Raw genomic sequence first — 21,739 nt, 5'->3', positions numbered from 1 at the left:
TTGTGTTTTTTGTTATTAATTAATAATAATTAATATTTACGTTAGTAAATTATATTTGTTAATAATAATTAATTTAATGTTTTTATTATTATTATTGTTATTATTATTATTATTATTATTATTATTATTATTGAAAATTAATTATATTAATAATAATATTAAATTAATAATTATTAACTAATATAATATATTGATTAAATATTTATTAGATTAACTTATTAATTATATAATTTTAATTTTGAAATGTTTATTAGTTTATATGTATGAGTTATATTATTTGTTAATAATTTATATAATTTGTTAATAATTTATATTATTAAATATTTATTAAATTAATATAATTAATTTAATTAAAACTAACTTTAGAACATCCATGGTCGGGCATCATTATAAATATTATGTTACTTTAAAATATAAAATAAAACATAAATTAAGTCAATAATATGTTAGATAAATAAACATTAATAATAAAAATTTAAAATAAATAATAGTTAGGTTTAATAATTAAAAAATAAAAATATTAAATATTAAATAAATTAATAATTTAGTTTAATAATTAAAATCGCAAATAAATTTACAATACAATACAAAATATTAAATAAACACAAAAATTCAAAAAAAAAAATTCTTCGAAGCCCAGTCGCGCGCGACCAAACCGCAGATGGGTCGCACAAAACGCACGACTGAATTGTGGCTTTGTCGCGTGAAATGCGTGACTAAACAGCAGTTCAGACGTGCGTTTGGTGCTACTCCTCTGCAGTTGGGTCGTATGCGACTAGGCTTTGAAGAATTTTTTTTTAAGTTTTTGCGTTTTATGTTATTAATTAATAATAACTAATATTTATGTTAATAAATTATATTTGTTAATAATATAATTAATTTAAAATTATTATTATCAATATTAAATATTAAATAAATAATAATTTACTTTAATAATTAAAATTTCAAATAAATTAACAATAATACAAAATATTAAATAAATATTAATTAGGTAAATATATAATTTATATAATTTATAAAAAAATAATTTACTACAGCATATATTAAATAATAATAATAAAATAAAATAAATAATTTAAATAAATAAAAGAAATAAATTTCAAATTAAAAAAAAAGAAAATTATGCAAGGGCATGAACATCGATTGATTGAAATTCATATAATCGGTCTTGAATGGACTACAAAAAGACTACAAAAAGATTAAAAGACTACAAAAACTTAAAGACTACAAAAAGATTAAAAGACTACAAAAATTTAAAGACTACAAAAAGATTAAAAGATTACAGAAATTTATTTCATTACATTGAATGGACATTTTTTCTTTGCTGCTGCAACTGGTTCTATTTTTTCATTTGATCTTGAAATGGCTAAACCAGGAAAAGATTTTTTTAATGGAAAATGTACCTGGGTATTGAAATTGCATGTTAGTGGATCACCTAATTGGTCAGTAATCCATTTCTTCTTGTAGTTGGAGGCCATGCTGGATATCGGATAGATCATCAGCCAATATTTATCCATTAGAAAGAAATATGAATGATGAATTGGAATTAGATTTACAATGCAAGAATACACTTTACACAATGAGACTCAGCCTATGATTATACAAAGCAAGAATACACTTCACACAATGAGCCTCCGCCTATATTTATATAGAAGCAAATACACTATACACAGCCACATGTATTTATAACAAACTGTTAAGTCTCATAACAAACTCTTAATCCCAACAATTCTAAACATCTTAAAGAAGGATACACGGATCAATAAGAGTGCACAATTTTGACCCGTTCCACATCATCATTTGTAGTTAAGGCCCATTATTTCTAGTGAGTTTATTTTTTAAAATCACCCCAACCCGGATCATCATTTATCACAACTTACCTTTATACTTAATGGAGGACAAAGAGTCCACCGTAAGCCAACTATTACAGATTGTGTCAAATTAAACACCAAACCCATCGAATTCACAAGCAACACAACAATATCTATCTCAGAAAAAATTAAGCAACCAAAACTATACCAAATGGTCCGGGCTGATGCACCTAGCAATTAGTGGTTGGGGTCGGCTGATAGCAGGGCTAGATGCCAAGTTGGACAAACACAAAAGAGACATACAGATTATAACTGAAATTTCACAAAATCAAACAAAATCAGTAAATATTATCAACAAATCCTAATAGTTATTTGTATACTATTACGATAATCCAAAATGTATGAAATCATAGGCTTAAAAAACTGTCAATTGACAGATATTAAAGGAGAGTAGCGATCGGTACTAAAGAACTCCCACCGACTCTCCAAGCCTCATTCTATGTCTTATTTACAAAGATTAAAAAATAATGTGACTGAAATTTAACAAACTCAAAAAAAAATCAGCCAATTATTATCAATAAATCCTAATAGTTATTTTTTAACTATTAGAAACTCCAAGCCCAAAAGTATGAAATCTTTTCTATGTATTACTTATAACTTACTGAACCCCAAATCTTTTCTATGTACATGGTAATTTACAAGTCATGTATTTATAACTTTTGTATTTATTATTTATTTAATGATAATTTTAGTGATGGAAGATTATTACATTTTCGCCAAATCTAGCTCGCTTCAAGCAAAAAAAATAATTTGACCGAGAAGCGTGCAACAAAAAAATTTAACACACATAATAAAGGTATGCCTTTTTTTTTGAAAACCATAAAAGAAAAAAGTTATGTTCATAACCATTATCTCCTACTAATATATATATATATATATATATATATATATATATATATATATATATATATATATATATATATATATATATATATATATATATATATATATATAACAAAAGGATCACCCTAAGATGATCATCTCATGGCTATTGAGAACGAATCAAATCAGATGGTTCTATTTTTCAATCTTTCTGACTTGCTCCTACGGAACCAAGAGCGAAAAGATTGAAAAAATCAGTCATTCGAAACCACTGATGAAGGATTGCTCGAAAAGTTAAGGATTAGTAATCTTTTTTAGAAATCGAATGGATTCGGTCTTATACATACGCGAGGAAGGTAATCAAAAAAGAAAGAAGATGAGTTCTTCTTTCTTTTTATCACTTAGGAGTCGTGCGAGATGAAAGTCTCATGCACGGTTTTGAATGAGAGAAAGCAGTGAGGAATCCTCTTTTCAACTCTGACTCTCCCACTCCAGTCGCTGCTTTTCTTTCTGTTACTTCGAAAGTAGCTGCTTCAGCTTCAGCCACTCGAATTTATACATATATTATTATTATTATTATTATTATTATTATTATTATTATTATATTTTAAATTATATTTTTAATGTGAAAAATTAAATTGATAACGATAACATTTTTTTAAAATCATAATACATTTTATATCTTAATATCAATGACACCATACAATATATGAGATTCTATACTAGTATAAAAGTAAAGACAATGTTAGACATGTGAGAGTCAACCAAGAATTTCTCATGTGAGGCATAATAAGTTTAAAGTATAAAAGAAATAAAAAATGAAAGTCATTTAAAATTTAAAAAAATTACAAAAAAATTTTACTAGATTAATGTTTGCGATTCAAAGGACCACTTAAGACTGCCCAGGATAACAATTTCATCTTAATGTTTGTTGCTCACAAGTTGCAATCATCGTCTCGTGATTTATTTGACGCCTACGAGAAATTTGGAATCAATCATCTTATTTTGAGATCCGAATGGATGAGAGCAGCATCTTTGACAAAAGGGATATTGGGATATTCGCCACAAAGAGCACACCTAATGCACTCAGACACTAAAACCAAAAACAGGAAAGTGGCAAAACACCAAAAATTTGGAGGGTAAATTCTCTTGGGAAACCAACCACTAGATAAGCCAATGACCTGCGCCAAACTTCCAACTAATATTGCGTTCATGATATGGAATCTGTAGAAATGAGGCCACTCTTTCCGCCTTACTATCCAGAAGTAAAGCAATATAGGGTAAAAGATTTCGAATAACTGTGGAAGCTTGTCCATGGACCTTAGCAATGGCAATGCAAGTTCGTTGAAGTTTTTGAGGAATGGTGAGGGATTATTAGAAGGGTGAGCATAGCGCCAAGTTTGTTGATCCAAGAAATTGTGTAAATATGGCAGACATGCTAACGACCTCCACCACCATTTTGGCTTCTCTGTCATAGGAGGGTATGCTGGAAAGTTGAATCTTTTATCTTTTGATGCCTTTGGTACATAAGAGCCTCTTCTCAAAGGGGAGAATGGATGATCGATCGAAAAGTTGCGATGATTCTGTTGGTTGTTCCATGATGAATCTGCAAATACAGCAACGCACAATGGATAAGCTAAAAAAATTAGTACAACACTCAAAAACTTTTGTGCAGATTTTGAGGAATTTCAACCATAAAGCAGAAAAGCCAATAGTACACACGGTAAGCTGATAAAAAAGTTAACAAACTATTCATTATGGTTGTTCTGTTCTCCCTAAGTACTAGAACATTCATTTTAATTTTAATCTCTTTAGTTCACTTCAATTGAGTACATAACTTTTTACAACCATTTAGTCGTGTTTTACATTTCAGTCGGTTCAATTTAGTTTAGAATTCAGATTAATAATAGTTGTTTATAGTCCTAGAAAATGTGCCCTAATAATTGTGGATTAGATGGTTATCCATCTGGAAACACCTTCAAAAAGAATTCAATTATTCAACAAGTCTTAAGCAGAGAACGTCAAGAAATAACCAAATACAAGTACAACACCAAATTGTCATTAGGTACTTATTTTATCAGGTTTGCAGGCTGCAAACAAAAATTACATGATGCTACACATTTGTAACTTGAATGCACAATACAAATGAAATACAAGTATCAATTATCTCGAAAAGCATGTAGTGAACTCACGCTTAATACGTAGGCTTGAAAACGTATCTTTTAAAGGAAAAGAATATGTATCAGGAACGCCTATACATATATGAACAGGCCTACTATGTGGGTAACCAACTGGGGCATAGAAGCATGCTATTGCTTTGCCGACTGCAACAAAATTAAGAATCACGTTTAGCAAATTTGCAGGACAGTTTTAAACAGAGGAGTTCAAAATAAAAATTCGACTTGTAGATTCTCAAGCTAAAAACATTCTTATTAAAAACATTTTTATTGCAGGATAGGTATGTACCATCATATTTTACTAGTTGTCAAATTGGCCTAGCTATACTAATCACAAACATATCAAACAACACGAGAGAGCTACATTTTATTTTGATGATGCACCATTTCAAAACCATCTAGGAGGGTTTGTTAAGGTTGCCTACATCCGACGACATCTAGATAGGATTCACTATAGCCAGTCTGATTGTTGGTATTAAATAATAAAAATTAATAATGAAATTTTTATGTATTTTAGCTAGAAAAAAAAGCACATGATAATGTTTATAATCATGTTTATTATCGTACCTCAAATATTGTTTTTCATCACAAAATACCACTTAAAAGGATGATATTAGTTGCTAATAGAAAATTAGGGAGAAACCCATTAGGGTGGGAATGATATCTTAACCCATTATACCAAAATTAAAACTAAAACTCATTCCCATTGCACCTTAGTCCATTATACCATTATTAAAACTAAAACTCATTCCCATTACACTATTTACACTATATTTGGACAATATTTTTGGATGAAAAGAAAAGGGAAAGGAAGATGAGTGTGCTTTCCTTCAAAACTTATTAATCTAAATTGGAAGGATTTGTTTTGTTTATAATGTGAAATTACATTCTCGAATTCTCTTTCCTCCATTTCCCTCGCTCACTTCCCCTGCTGGTATCCAAATAAGGTTATTTTCATCTCCTTCCATTCTCTCTATTTCCTCTTATCAAAAGCCAATATATAATTTTAATATCAATAATCAAAAGCCTATCGCTAATGAAAAAATAAATTAATCATCACAAATTATGATATTAAAAAAGTGAAAAGTTATCCTAGTATAATGCTGGACAGCAGGAGTACGGTAAACAAGCCAAGTAATATCATTGTATTAGCAATTTAACATTCATTGCCACCTATCTAATTTAAACTACACTATAATGAGATAACTACGTCTAATTTTTATAAGTTATCGATACTTGTATAATATAATAATAATTTATGAATGGGACATTAAAAAAAGTAAAATTAACAATTAATCTGTTAGAGATACATTGTCGAAACAAGCCATCTAATGCAATGTAAAAGCAAAAACCATACCACACAAACCTTGTTGGGAAATCATTAACAATAATAATAAATTATGACAAAAAAAAAAATAATTAACCCTAATAAAAAAATTGTTGAATGCAACTAATGACATAATATACCAGGTTGAAATTGAAATCATATTCATATACACAATCTACAAATACAACATCAATTTCCTCAAAACTTTAACCCTAATTAATTATTTTAAAATGTTGATGAAGAAAAAGGAATTAACCTTGCATATTAAGAAAATTAGTAATAAGATCTTTCTTCTAATTAGATGGGTACGTGGTTCAGAGATGAGTTTTGAAATTTGTAAAGAAGGAACTTGAAGAATTAACAGAGGTTTATTTACTTTTTTGCTTTGATAATTAATAATTAATTTCGGCTATCAACACATATATAATAATTTATTACATATTTAAAGAAAAAAAATATATGATCAATATATTTTTCACGTAAAACTAAAAAATAAAAATAATAATTTTAGGCATTAAAGTAGGAAAACTCCTAAAATAGAATTTTTTTTTTATTTTTAAAATTAATTTTAAAAGTATTTGGAGAAATAAGTATTATCCCAAACTATTTGCAAAATAAGCTTTACAATAAAACGCGGTGAAGGAAAATTTTTTTTTACCCTAATGGGCTGGAACTGGGTTTTAGTCAGCACAGCACACTAACGGCATTTTTCATGACTTGCATATTTCCAAGAGTTGCAACGAAACCAGTGTATCTTACTCCTATTTCTTTATCTCTCTGATAGATTTGTTGTTCTATCGCCATTCTCATTCGGTTGGAATGGCTGAAGAGAGGGTACCAGAGTCTAAAATGGCTACGAAGAGAAATAATAGAGTTTTGAAAGATATTAAGGTAATTTCTTAAATGGGTGTCTTCATTTTAGTAGTCTTCCCAATTTACTGAATTTCATTTTGTTCTACCTCTTCTCTCTGTCCTTCGTTTACTTTTCAAAAATCAATTATGTTGATTTTCTTCCGACTTTGTACAAATTTAAGCTCTTCAAGCTTTGTAGGTGTTTTCATGCTTCTTCAAGATTGGCACTGTAATCATTTCTCTTTTCCTTTTTCTTACAATTCACTTTTCTTCCTATTCAATTTCTGGGTTTTCTGTCTTAGGTTAAAGCGACTAGAGCAGTTGTAGAAGATGCATACCACATTGCCAAAAGAGGTTTTTCTCATTAATTTCTAATTCTTGCATTATTAGTTATATTCGGTCTATATTATTGTAATTTTTGTAAATTGTTTGATTCGTAAGAGCTATTGGTGATATGAATTTTAATTGATGAATAATCACATTTTTTTGGGTTTTTGGACAGGAACCATTTCAACTAAGAACGTAGAGGAATCGGTAAGTTATTATACTGTGTCAATCGTTTTAGGTAACTGGGTATTTTTGAACTAACTGGGTAGGATTGAAATTGTGAAGAACTAGAAAAGTTAGGAGTTTTTACATTGCGTTATGAATTCTGGGTAGCACTAATTTCAAACTTTAAAAATTTAGCTAATGTGGATTGCAAATTTGCAATGAATATTTGGGAGTTTGAAATTGTATGTGCATTTTTTATATTGTCGCTTTGGTAAATGCATATGAATGATCTGATCTTTTGGCACATAATCAATATGTTATTTTGGAGAGTACCCAATTATATTTTGCAAATTCATCCCGTGTCTTATGATTCTTTCAATTACTAACTTGTACAATTTCTTAATTCTGCAAGTAAATATCAAATATTTCTCGTTTGAATTTGGGTATTTTGGATCTAATTTGAGAAGGTCATTCTGATTTGAAAATGAAGTTGGAGTTGGCTAGAAACGCTGCAAGAGACAACAAGAACAGAATCATCCCAAGGCATGTAATACTTGCTGTGAGGAACGATGATGAGTTGGGAAAACTTCTTGCAGGAGTAACAATTGCTCATGGAGAGAAGAGTGTGCAAGAAGCAGTAACGGAACTGGCAGCTATATATGATGGGAGAGAATGGGAAACTGATAAGGGAATTTACATTGTCTAAATCATTCAAAAGGTAACAAGTTAATAATGCTCATCAATGATCAAGTAAAGAACAAAGTAAGTAATTCATACCAAAAAATTTGGTTCATCAATATTACCATCAAACAACAAAGTGTGAATACTGAATCAGACTTAGTAATTGGTTCTTGACCATGCATGTTTAGATGTGGACAACACTTGAAAATAAAGGAGTTTTTGGAACAAGGCATGTTTACATTGTCGATATACTAGTTATGTATTATATAAAAACTAGTTGAACTATGAAAATTTGAAAATCATGTAGACTGAAATTAACTTGAATCATACAAAAATTATATATTTGACAAATAGAGTTGAAGCTTCCTGCTAATTACCCCTTTTGAAAAAAAAAACCAAGTGTTTTTGACTCAAAAAAACTATTAAAATTAAGATAGCAAAGTTATAAAGACACCCCTAAAAAGGATGAATGTGAATTATGAAAGATAGATAGTAATGACATTATAGTATAAATTAAATTTATTAGTCTACTAAAAAATAATAGTTCAAATTTGGGTTTGATCCATTACCTTAAATTACAAATATGTTATCCCAACCATTGACCTATATTAATTTTTGTTACAATATGCACTCTTAAATTATATAATAATATATTAGTAAGGGGGGCCGAAGCCAAAATTACAAATGATCGCATTTTCAGCAAGGGGGCCGGGCCTCTGTCGATCCCGGTGTCGCTTCGCGCATGCCATTACCCCAATACCATTAATGGTTTTAGACCATTCCGATGTGAAAATTCTAGGCCGGAGACTCGTGTTACTGATAGGGTTAAGCCATTTGCCGTAGAAGTGCGCAACGTTAAGTGTGTAAGATGTGGTAACTTTGGGCATCAAAGTGGAGATCGTTAATGTCCATTAAAAGATGCTATAATGCCAAATGACGAGACTAGTCTGAAGAGAGATGACCCCCTGACAGTTATCATGGCACACATTGATTCAAGTGAGGTGAGAATGACCGTTGTCATTGTGTGAATTTTCGATCTTTATTTTTTAAATGTGTTTTGGGAACTTCAAGTTGTTTTTAAAAGGGTTTTTTACTTTGCTATGTAAGGTTCTTTAGCAATATCATTTAATTGTTTTAGGGATCTCCTACTTTAAAACATGCCAAGCTCCCTAGCATTATATGCTTTTGCTTATTGTTGAGACTGTAATTTTGTGAATCCAATTAGTAATTTTGTGACCGTGTGAATTTAGTGTACATGTTCTAATAGGTGAATTTGAGACTGCGTAAGGCATTTGGAGTATTGGTGTCTTGTGAATTTATTGCGTACTGAGGCAGATTGGTGCTTTTTTAAGTAGTTCATAATGTTGGTTCACCCCTTCCCTCATATTGCTTTATTCTTCTTTTGTTGTCTCCATGTTTTCCTTTATTTTGATTAAACCAAACACTCTTATTGTATTGCATCTACGAATTTAATTTATTAATTTGATGAGTTAGGACTATCTGTTATATAAATTAATGTTGGTTATTCGAAAATTCATTGTTATGTAATGTAATTTGACGAGTATTATGAATTTAATGAAACAAACAAAAAATCTTACCTTAGCAAAACTTTGCTACCAACCAATTTGGCCAATGGTGGCTGTTTTTTGTTAGGGTCTTACAAGAATTGTGAAACTGAATGGGTAGCTAAAAGTCTAAAACTATCATTGGAATTGATTTTTTCAAATGTTGATTAGTAATAGATAAGGCCAAATATAACTATGAACTTTGTTACCAACGATCTTTCACATTGTTGGCTTTGGATCATGAAATTGATTCCATATGTTGCTGAATTTTTACACTCTGCATAATGGAAGTGCACTTAGTCAGATGCCTGAGAAGAATAAGAGTTTACCTTAGAACTGTGGTAGCCATATGAAACTTTAAAATGTTTCTTTTTACACCAGACTGAAAGGAATTATATCATCATTTTTATATTAGGGGCTATTAAAGGCCTTGTGCAGGTCTTGCCAAATAAAATGCAGTTGTATATACTTCATGTTCCTCTGTTCCTCGGTGCAGAACTGTATACTCTGATGCGTAGATAGGCTAGAAATCCAATTTTATTGAAGGGATATTTCTTTCCAAGTAAAACTAAGATAGGACATCAATGCATGATTAAAGAACAATGACTCTTTTGAGGAACATAAAGTGCAGTACTCTTATGAATGGCGCAGGAATATTGAAGTGTAAACACCTTCTTTTGAGCCGGTACTTCCCTATTCAAAAACCATTTCCTATAATTTTTACATTAGTTTTTCATTTTACAATACCAAAATGTTGGAATGGCTAAAGAGAGGGTACTAGAATGGATTAACAGGTAAGTCTTTTCATTTTAGCAGTTTCTTAATTTACTGAATTTCATTTTGTTCTACCTCTTCTCTCTGTCTTCCTTTACTTTTCAACAATCAAGTATGTTGATTTTCTTCTGACTTTGTACAAATTTAAGCCCTTCAAGCTTTGTAGGTGTTTTCATGCTTCTTTAAGATTGGCACTGTTATCATTTCTCTTTTGCTGTTTTCTTACAATTCACTTTTCTTCCTATTCAATTTTTCTTCGAGCTTTAGTCGGACTTTATTAAAAATCCGACACTCCGATCCGACTCTGACCCTGAAGGAAATCTGACGTTGAATTTGACTTTTACACCAAATTTTTGTTTCCTTTTTAAAACTCTAGACGTGACTAATTCGAGAGAAATAAAATACGACAAATCAAAATGCGAGAAAATTTTGTTAAAGTAGTAGTGGGACTATTTCTCTTGTTAAACTTGAATTCAAGGTACATATTTTTTTGTTAAATTGTATTTGAAAAATATATTTTGTTAATTTTGTATGCTTTAAAATCATTTACTACAACATAATTTGCTTTTCATGGGATATGTTTAGCGACATTTAATTTGAGTGTCACTATTGCAAATTGCTAATAGTATATATAGAGGATTGAGTGACAAAATAATACTCTTTAGCAGCATATTAAAGAATCACACTAAAGTTTCTTGCGACATAGGATTTAGTGACATTTTTCACAAATTTCACTATAGAATATAGTAACAATTACATATGCCACTAAAGACCAAATAAAGTGTCGCTAAATCACTTTATGATGGAACTTAAAATAAAAATCAATAATTATTACATTAAAAATATGAATAAGTGATATTTTTTAATGTCACTAAATCCAATGTCCCAAAAAGTTAAATTTGTTGTAGTGATTAGTACAATATCACAACAATATTGTTCGATAATAATCCGACTCCGTATCTGACTCCGTTGGAGGTCCGAAGTCCGAGAGTCCGAGTCGGGGCAAACTTGAAGTATGTATAATTCGAGTTGAGTCTGACCCATTGTCATCACTAATTATAATCACAAACATATTAACAAAACGAGAAAAATACATTTTTTTTGATGATGCATCATTTCAAACCCACCTAAGAGGGATTTATTAAGGTTGCTTACCATTGTAATAATTCTAAGCTATGTAATACCATTGTATATTAGCAATTTAGCATTGCATTGTCATCTACCTAATTCAAACTACACTTTCATGAGACAACTAATTCTAATTTTTATAAAATAATAATTTATGAAAGGGACACTAAAAATTAGTAAAATTAATAATAAAGTTATTAGATATCATTGTCGGAACAAGCCATCTAATGCAATGTAGAAGCACAAACCATCTCCACGACAACCCCGTATTTATGGGAAATGATTAGCGATAATAGATTATGACAATAAAAAAAATGTGGTAATTTTGAGGTTTTGGATTTTCCATATGGTAATTAAAATTTTTCAAAAATTCACATGGTAACCCTAAGATTTACCAAATTGTTCCACCGTAACCTTTTTGCACATAAAAGCGTTAGCAAACTGTGATTTCAAAGCTTTAAGGTGTTGTAAGTCTATTTATGTGATTCACTATTTCAAATGCCATTAGTTTCAACCTTTTTCCCAAAAAATAAACCCCAACTCTACCATCTTTCATCTAAATCATATTTTTACCTCAAATTCAAAGATGGTAGAGTTAGGGTTCATGTTTTGGAGGGAAAAGATTGAAATTGATGGCATTTGAAACGGTGAGTCGAATAAATAGGCGTACAGCAGCCTTAAAGTTTCGAAATTAACGTTTGTTAACGTTTTTTTGTCCAAAAAGTTCACGGTGGTACAATTCGATATACCTCAGGGTTATCGCATGGATTTTTCAAAAGTTTTGATTACCACGTGGAAAATCCAAAACCTCAAGATTACCACGTGAAATTTCAAAAAAAAAATTAACAAAAAGTTGTTGAATGCAACTAATACTCATATAAACAGTATTGTTGAAATTGAAATCATATTCATATATACAATCTACAAATACAACGTATCAAATTCCTTAAAACTTTAACCCTAATTAATTATTTTAACCCTAATAAAACGTGATAAAGAAAAAGGAAATACCTTGCATATTACAAAAAAATCTTTCTTCTACTTATATTGGTATATGGTTTAGAAGTGAGTTTTGTAATTTGCAAGGAAGAAACTGAAGAATTAACATAGATTTATTTATTTATTTTGATAATTGATTTCGGCCATCAACTCAGTCGATTAAAAAATTTATAATTTATCCCAAATTTAAAGAAAAAATATATAATTTAATACATTTTTTAGGGTAAAGGCAAAAAAATAAAATTATTAATTATATGAAATTATTTATAGGCATTAAAGTAGGAAAAATCCTAAAAAAAAAGTTCCACAGATATTGTAACACCTCGAGATTTTAATGATGTGATTATTTAATATTATAATAACTTTTGGAGATTTTATAATTATATTTAATTATTTTAAGTTAATTTTAGTAGATTTCTTTCATATATGAATATAAATATTAGCACATTTATATAAAAAATAAATTTTGATTTCTAAAATAAAGAGGTTCGAATTATATGATTATAATCGTATTAAAAATATATGAACAAACAAATGTAAGTTTTTCTAAGTTGGGCTTTATGAGAAAGTTAATCTAGAAAATAAATAAATAAAAATAACAAAATGAGTTAGGGTTTCCAAACCCTTCAAGGAACCACACGCCTCATCTCCTCCTTCTCTCTCCCTCTTCCTCTTCTCCCTGTGACACCATACCCACTCAAAACTCACGTATGGAGCCTCCCAACAGCACCACCAGCCTCCCTCACAACAGCCAGCAGCAGGAAGACTGCGTCTTTTCTCCCTCACGGCAGCCAACAACAGGAAGGTTGCGTCTCTCTCCCTCACGGCAGCAGCGAGCTGCAGATCTCCCCACCACCAGCAGCTCGGATGCTGTGCCGCCAACAGGGGACAGTCCACGCGACTCCTTCTCCCCCATTACGCACAGTGAGTCACCACCACCACAAAAACCACCTACATCCTTGTCCATCTCCTAGTTTCACCCTTGTGAGCCATCCTTTACTTCCCCATTTAATTAGTTTCTTGTTCTAATTAGAATTTACCAAGTTTATGAGTTTTGGGTTGATTATGTATTGATTTTATTAAGTCTTATTGTGGTTAATAATTAAAGTGGTTATCTTTCAACAATGAATTGATTAGGGTTTAATTTAGGGATGAAATTTTAATGGTATGTACTCTTAAGTTATATGTTAATGGTGATATGATTGATTGGATAATTTCACAAATTGTTTTAAAGCCTAGCTGTATTAGCTATGATTATGATAGATTTAGTTGGTAGTTGTACTAGTTTTTGTTTTGAGGGTGTTTTTATAATTTCATAGATTTGTAGAAGCTTTGAAAATGTGATTTTATTGTGAATAGGTGATAATACTTGTTATAATTGAGAGTATTAGTGATAAAAAGTGGTGTTAATTGTCACTTGTATTATAAGGATGATGGTGGATGTTGTTTATATTACTAAGTATTATTGTTAGTTAGTTGTGGTGTGGTCATGGTTATTAGAGTTGAATACTATCATTGTTGAAGTAGGTAGAAACCATCGTTGTCATTATTGTCACAAATTATTAGAGGAAGTGTTTCTTTTCATGCCCTTTGCCATCACGAGTAATTTTGTATGTTGTAGTAGATTATATCACAACTTGAGGTTATCACTAACATCAACATTGTTAAAAATTATTAGTATTAATGTTGTTGTACAAGTGTTATTAGTTGTGACATTTCATGATGATGTGGTCTTATAACTTAAGTCTCATAGGTTTAAAGAAATGATCATAAAGTACACTTTGTTGCTATGAAAGCTCATTTAATCATTGGTTTAGTGGATGTGAAAGCTTCTTTGATTGTTGAATTAATGTCATAACTTATGAGCAAGTATAGATTGAATATGTGAATTGGTTTATTATGCGTCAAATAGTTGGAAGTTACTTTGAATGGGTGAATGATAGCTTGTTTAAGTGTCTAGATGTTTTTAGATGGAGACAAATAGGCTTATTAGTTCTACTCCTAATTTATATAGGTGCCCGTTTCAAAAAAAAAAAAAAAGGTTGAACTTTAGTTGGGTGATTTTTTTTGTGACGTTTGGTTGTGCAATGACGCTAACAGGTACGTACACACAGTAACTAACCCTTATATGCAATTTACTTTAAGACATTATTGTTTATTGTGATAATATGCATTGTATCAAAACCATGAGGTACTAGCGAGTACACTTTGTGTAAGAGCTACCGATTATGAAATCCTTGCGCCTAGAATAGTTGAGATGATGAGATTGTTAGTAGAAGGCGGGGACTATCCTCTTATTTATTTAAGAATTGGATTATGTCTTACTTGGAGTTAGAATGACTCTTTTATAGGTGAATTTCGTATTTTGTTTGAGTTGCTCAGTGGGTTTTGGCGTTCTGCTATCCCAGGCATTTATTGATAGTAGAAAGTGGGAGTTATTCCCATTTGATAAAGCATTAGATTACGATTAGTTAGCATGACTCTTTTGGATTATGTCCGGTTGATTTTAATAGTCCGGGCTGATGCACCTAGCAATTAGTGGTCGGGGTTGGCTGATAGCAGGGTTCGATGCCAAGTTGGACAGACAAAAAAGACTTACATATTATGACTGAAATCAAACAAAATCAGCTAAATATTATCAACAAATCCTAATAGTTATTTTTTAACTATTACGATAATCACTCCAAGCCAAAATGTATCAAAATAGGAGATGAAGTTAATACTTTGTCTTTACAAATTCCATAATGCGGTTGGGCAAATATTTTGTAATTGAAAATTGTATGATGGTATTTTTTTGATTTTGCTGCTATTTAATTTGGTTGCTATTTTAAATTTCATTCGCAATGGGTTTAAGTTTCTTTGTTTGGGGATTTTGGAGGTTTTAGTGATATACTATGCCTTTCAAATTCCAGAATGATGTTGGGCAAAGATTCCGTAATTGAAGATTGTATCATGGTTTGATTTCGTTGCTATTTAATTTGGTTGCTATTTTTAATTTTCTTTCGAATATAGATGATTTGTTGTGAGTTTTAATTGCTTTTGTAATCTTGTTGCTTTTGAGATGTAGTAATTTATTGATTCTATCCCCTTTGTCAGGTTGTTACATTGGTTGATATGTGTTAGATTAAAACATTTTGTTGTCAATAAGCTATGGAAGCCGGTGAGGATGCTAATGGTTCAGCTGTTCCAGCCGGTGAGAAGATAGATATCGGCAAAGAAGTGTCTGCTGTGAAGAAAGGTGGTTGCTGCTCCAATTGAGTAAGGTATAGGTTGAGGCTCATTGAAAAAATCTAATCCCGATTCATTATTGATATTTCTTTCTCCTGCATTTCACTGAAGAAATGAATAAATATTGGCTCATGTTCATTCCAATACGCCCCAACTCTAAGGATGGGATTATTGTCCAATTAGGTTATCCACAAACATGGAATTTCAAGACCTATTTGTGCAATAAGGTACGTTTCCCATTAAAGAAGTCTTTTCTGGTTTAGCTATCTCAAGATCAAATCAAATAATGAAATCTTATTATGCCTCACATGAGAAATTCTGGGGTGACTCTCACATGCCTAACATTGTCTTTACTTTAATACTATATAGAATCTCATACACTGTACGGTGTCATTGATATTAAGATAAAAAATGTATTATGATTTTAAAAAATAATTATCGTCATCAATTTAATTTTTCACATTAAAAATGTAATTTAAAATATAATAATAATAATAATAATAATAATAATAATAATAATAATAATAATAATTTTTATTATGATTATTGTTATTTGCCCCTGGACTCAAAATAACAATAATAATAATAACAATAATAATAATAATAATAATAATATTTAAAAATAATAATAATAATAATAATAATAATAATAATAATAATAATAATAATAATAATAATAATATTTTAAAAAAAATAAATAAAAATTAGGGTGCCCAAAATAAAAATGTGGCAAAGATCTTCAACTCATCTTGTATGAGACCATCCTATCATGAGACAGATCCATACAATCACTTCATTTTTCTAATTTATCACTTTAAGATTATAAGTGATTAATCTTATACTATAAATGTACATTGAGTCAGTCAATTAAAAATATTATCATTGCGAGATCGTCTCACAAAAAAATTTATGAAACTTTTATTAAGTCTTGTGCGAAAGCGTCTCACGATGAAACAGACCCATACAAGTAGCCCAAAGCGTTTTTATTTTGTAAAAATTAAATCAAAGTAAACTTAAATTATCAAATAACTACCGTCATTTTTAAAGGAAATAATTAATAAATAATTTTTTATTTAAATTAGAATTGGACCAACCTATATTAAATCGTCTAAGTGAAACCGTTTAAAAAAAATACTTTTTTGTGTTAGTATATGAAGTGTATCAAATTTGGTACAATGAATAATTTCGGCCCATTTTACATAAGCAACATATAATGCTATAAACCCTAGAAATTTGACTATATAAGCCGTTTACATAAACCTATATTGTCATTTTACATGAGCCGTTTCTCTTCATCCCAAATTCTTCCGGTAAATGATTTCATACATTTGTTTCTATACTTTTCTTCTATTCAACTTAGGATTTGTTGATAGTATTTGGCTGATTTGGTAAATTTCAGTCATATTTTTTTATTTTTTTTATATACTTTTCAAAATAAGAAATAGAAAGAGGCTTGGAGAGCCGGTCGGAGTTCTTGAGGACCGATCGCCACACTCCTTTAACATCTGTCAATACAGTTTTTTAGTCTATGATTTTCATACATTTGGGCTTGGAATGATAATCCTAATAGTTTCAAAATAACTATTGGGATTTGTTGATAATATTTGGTTGTTTTCGTTTGATTTTGTGAAATTTCAGTCATAATTTAATTTTTTTAATCTTTTGTATGCCTTACAAAATAAGACTTAGAATGAGGCTTGGAGAGTCGGTCGAAGTTCATGAGTACTGATCGCCACTCTCCTTTAATATCTGTTAATAAACAATTTTTTAGCCTATAATTTCATACGTTTGGACTTGGAGTTCCTAATAGTCAAAAAATAACTATTAGGATTTATTGATAATAAATGGCTGATTTTGTTTGAGTTTGTGAAAATTCAGTCGCATTATTTTTTAATCTTTGTCACTGATCGCTACTCTCCTTCAATATCTGTCAATTGACAGTTTTTTAGCCTATGATTTGATACATTTTGACTTGGAGTGATTATCCTAATAGTTAAAAAATAACTATTAGGATTTGTTGATAATATTTAGTAGATTTTGTTTGATTTCAGTCATAATCTGTAAGTCTCTTTTGTATTTGTCCAACTTGGCATCTAGCTCTGCTATCAGACGACCCCGAAAACTAATTGCTAGGTGCATCAGACCGGACCATTTGGTATAGTTTTGGTTGCTAAATTTTTTCTGAGATGGATATCGTTGTGTTGCTTATGGATTCGGTGGGTTTGGTGTTTATTTTGACACAATCTGTAATAGTTGGCTCATGGTGGACTCTTTGTCCTCCATTAAGTATAAAAGTAAGTTATGGTAAATGATGAGCCGGGTTGAGATCGACTCAACGGATCAAGGATTTTAAAAAATAAACTCACCAGAAATAATGCGCCTCAACTAAAAATAATGATGTGGAAAGGGTCAAAATTGTGCACTCTTATTGATCTGTTTATCCCTTTTAAGATGTTTAGAATTGTTGGGATTAAGAGTTTGTTATGACACGTAACAGTTTGTTATAAATACCTGTGTATAGTGTATTCTTGCTTCCCTATAAATATAGGTGGAAGCTCATTGTGTAAAGTGTATTCTTGCTTTGAATAAATATAGGCTGAGGGTTTTTGAAAAAATTTAATTCTGATTCATTAATGATATTTCTTGCATTTCACTCAATAAATGGATAAATATTGGCTGATATTCATTCAAATACGCCCCAACTCCAAGAAATGTTATTGTCCAATTACGTTATCCACAAACATGGAATTTCAAGACTTGTTTGTGCAATAAGGTAAGTTTCCCATTAAAGAAGTCTTTTTCCTGATTTAGCTATTTCAAGATCAAAACTAATAATGGAACCTTATGCAGCCAAGAAAAATTGTATTTATAATCTTTAGTCATTCATTATTTCCATTAAATGGCTAAAGATTATAAATATAATTTTTCTTGGCTGCAACAGGTTCCATTATTCGATTTGATCTTGAAACAGCTAAACCAGAAAAAAACTTCTTTAATGGAAAACATACCTTATTGCACAAACAGGCCTGAAATTCCATGACTGTGGATAACCTAATTGGGCAATAATCCATTCCTTGGAGTTGGGGCGTATTGGAATGAACATCAGCCAATATTTATCCATTTCTTCAGTGATATGCAGGAGAAAGAAATATCAAAAATGAATTATAATTAGACTTTTTCAATGAGCCTCAGCCTATACCTTACTCAATTGGAGCAGCAACCACCTTTAGTCACAGCAGACACTTCTTTGCCGATATCTATCTTCTCACCGACTGGAATAGCTGAACCATTAGCATCCTCACCGGCTTCCATAGCTTATTGACAACAAAATGTTCTAATCTAACAACATGACAAAGGGGATATAATCAATAAATTACTACATCTCGAAAGCAATAAGATTACAAAAGCAATTAAAACTCACAACAAATCATCTACATCCGAAAGAAAATTAAAAATAGCAACCAAATTAAATAGCAACGAAATCAAAAAATACCATCATACAATCTTCAGTTACGAAATCTTTGCCCAATGTCATTCTGGAATTTGAAAGGCATAGTATATCATTAAAACCTCCAAAAATCCCCAAACAAAGAAATTTAGAATCCCATTGCGAATGAAATTTAAAATAGCAACCAACTTAAATTGCAACAATATAAAAAAAAATACCATCAATCAATCTTCAATTACAAAATATTTGCCCAACCGCATTCTGGAATTTGAAAAGGCAAAGTATTAACTTCATCTCCTATTTTGATACATTTTGGCTTGGAATGATTATCGTAATAGTTAAAAAATAACTTAGGATTTGTTGATATTATTTAGCTGATTTTATTTGATTTCAGTCATAATTTGTAAGTCTCTTTTGACTTTGTCCAACTTGGCATCTAGCCCTTCTATCAGCCGACCCCAACCACTAATTGCTAGGTGCATCAGCCCGAACCATTTGGTATAGTTTTGGCTGCCGAATTTTTTCTGAGATGGATATTGTTGTGTTGCTTATGGATTCGGTGGGTTTGGTGTTTATTTTGACACAATCTGTTATAGTTGGCTCATGGTGGACTCTTTGTCCTCCATTAAGTAAAAAGTAAGTTATGCTAAATGATGAGCCGAGTTGGGATCGACTCAACGGATCAAGTATTTTAAAAATTAAACTCACCAGAAATAGTGCGCCTCAACTAAAAATAATGATGTGGAACGGGTCAAAATTGAGATGTTTAGCATTGTTATAAATATAGGCGTTTTTTTATGACACGTAATAGTTTGTTATAAATACCTATGTATAGTGTATTCTTACTTCTATATAAATATAGGCAGAGGCTCATTGTGTAAAGCGTATTTTTGCTTTGAATAAATATAGGTAGAGGGTTATTGAAAAAATCTAATACCAATTTATTATTGAAATTTTTTTCTCCTGCATCTCACTCAAGAAATGGATAAATATTGGCTGATGTTCATTCTAATACGCCCCAACTCCAAGGAATGTTATTGCCCAATTAGGTTATCCACAACTATGGAATTTCAAGACCTATTTGTGCAATAAGGTGCGTTTCCCATTATAGAAGTCTTTTCCTGGTTTAGCTGTTTCAAGATCAAATCGAATAATGGAACCTGTTGCAGCCAAGAAAAATTGTATTTATAATCTTTAGCCATTCAAAGATTATAAATATAATTTTTCTTGGCTGCAACAGTTTCATTATTCGATTTGATCTTGAAATCGCTAAATCAGGAAAAAGACTTCTTTAATGGGAAACGTACCTTATTGCACAAACAAGTATTGAAATTCCATGTTTGTGGATAACCTAATTGGGCAATATCAGCCATTATTTATCCATTTCTTCAGTGAAATGCAGGTGAAAGAAATATCAATAATGAATTGGAATTAAATTTTTTCAATGAGCTCAGCCTATGCCTTACTCAATTGGAGCAGCAACCACCTTTCTTCACAGCAGACACTTTGCCGATATCTATCTTCTCACCGGCTGGAACAGCTGAACCATTAGCATCCTCACCGGCTTCCATAGCTTATTGACAACAAAATATTCTAATCTAACACATATCAACCAATTTAACAACCTGACAAAGGGGATAGAATCAATAAATTACTACTTCTCAAAAGCAACAAGATTACAAAAGCAATTAAAACTCACAACAAATCATCTACATTTGAAAGGAAATTAAAAATAGCAACGAATTTAAAAAATACCATCATACAATCTTCAACTATGGAATCTTTGCCCAACGTCATTCTGGAATTTGAAAGGCATAGTATATCACTAAAACCTCCACAATCCCCAAACAAAGAAACTTAGAAACCCATGGCGAAAGAAATTTAAAATAACAACAAAATCAAAAAAATACCATCATACAATCTTCAATTACAAAACATTTGCCCAACCGCTTTCTGGAATTTTAAAAGGCAAAGTATTAACTTCATCACCTGTTTTGATATAATTTGGCTTGGAGTGATTATCGTAATAGTTAAAAAAATAACTATTAGGATTTGTTGATAATATTTAGCTGATTTTGTTTGATTTCAGTCATAATCTGTAATTCTCTTTTGTGTTTGTCCAACTTGGCATCTAGCCCTGCTATCATCCGACCCCGACCACTAATTGCTAGGTGCATCAACACGGACCTTTTGGAATAGTATTGGTTGCTGAAATTTTTCTGAGATGGATATCGTGTTGCTTATGGATTCGATCGGGTTTGGTGTTTATTTTGACATAATCCGTAATAGTTGGCTCATGGTGGACTCTTTATCCTCCATTAAGTATAAAGGTAAGTTATGGTAAATGATGAGCCGGGTTGGGGTCGACTCAACGG

At 30.6% G+C, this 21,739-nt stretch overlaps 3 protein-coding genes across 11 annotated transcripts in view; 2 read left to right on the top strand and 1 right to left on the bottom strand.

Annotated features, from left to right (window-relative positions):
• Positions 1-3,574: 3,574 nt before the first annotated feature.
• Positions 3,575-7,001, bottom strand: LOC130810188 (protein TIC 20, chloroplastic-like). The gene is made up of 4 exons (XM_057676162.1): positions 6,896-7,001; positions 5,757-5,852; positions 4,886-5,017; positions 3,575-4,299 (listed from the first exon to the last, which is right to left on the bottom strand). Exons 1-4 carry the CDS (start codon positions 6,999-7,001, stop codon positions 3,689-3,691), a joined length of 945 nt encoding a protein of 314 aa, XP_057532145.1. The 3' UTR covers positions 3,575-3,688.
• LOC130811081 (probable histone H2A variant 2) lies at positions 4,027-12,089 on the top strand. 4 transcript variants are annotated; one of them, XM_057677238.1, is made up of 5 exons: positions 4,027-4,416; positions 6,982-7,088; positions 7,352-7,403; positions 7,552-7,583; positions 8,032-10,431. In XM_057677238.1, the coding sequence occupies exons 2-5, from the start codon at positions 7,017-7,019 to the stop codon at positions 8,245-8,247; spliced, it is 372 nt and encodes a 123-aa protein (XP_057533221.1). In that variant the 5' UTR covers positions 4,027-4,416; positions 6,982-7,016; the 3' UTR covers positions 8,248-10,431. The 4 variants fall into 4 exon arrangements, with proteins under 4 accessions (XP_057533221.1, XP_057533222.1, XP_057533225.1 ...); XM_057677242.1 differs by lacking the exon at positions 4,027-4,416 and adding an exon at positions 10,439-12,089 and having other exon boundaries at positions 6,856-7,088; positions 8,032-8,259; XM_057677240.1 differs by lacking the exon at positions 4,027-4,416 and having other exon boundaries at positions 6,856-7,088; positions 8,032-8,259; positions 9,490-10,431.
• A 1,235-nt stretch (positions 12,090-13,324) lies between these two features.
• LOC130811114 (uncharacterized) overlaps positions 13,325-21,739 on the top strand; it is a 30,325-nt gene continuing 21,910 nt past the window's right edge. For 3 of the 6 annotated variants that reach the window (XR_009041110.1, XR_009041109.1, XR_009041108.1), the window contains exons 1-2: positions 13,325-13,672; positions 15,785-16,143. The gene's annotated coding sequence lies outside the window, so the exon portion shown is untranslated. Of the gene's footprint in view, positions 13,673-15,784; positions 16,144-20,427; positions 20,458-21,739 lie in introns of those variants that run through there. The other 3 variants (XR_009041111.1, XR_009041112.1, XM_057677289.1) reach the window with 3 other exon arrangements.

This window comes from Amaranthus tricolor, chromosome 4 (genome assembly GCF_026212465.1).
Source record: "Amaranthus tricolor cultivar Red isolate AtriRed21 chromosome 4, ASM2621246v1, whole genome shotgun sequence".
Lineage (NCBI taxonomy): Eukaryota > Viridiplantae > Streptophyta > Magnoliopsida > Caryophyllales > Amaranthaceae > Amaranthus > Amaranthus tricolor.
Note: the sequence above shows the minus strand (reverse complement) of the source record. Positions and strands in the feature narration are given on the sequence as shown.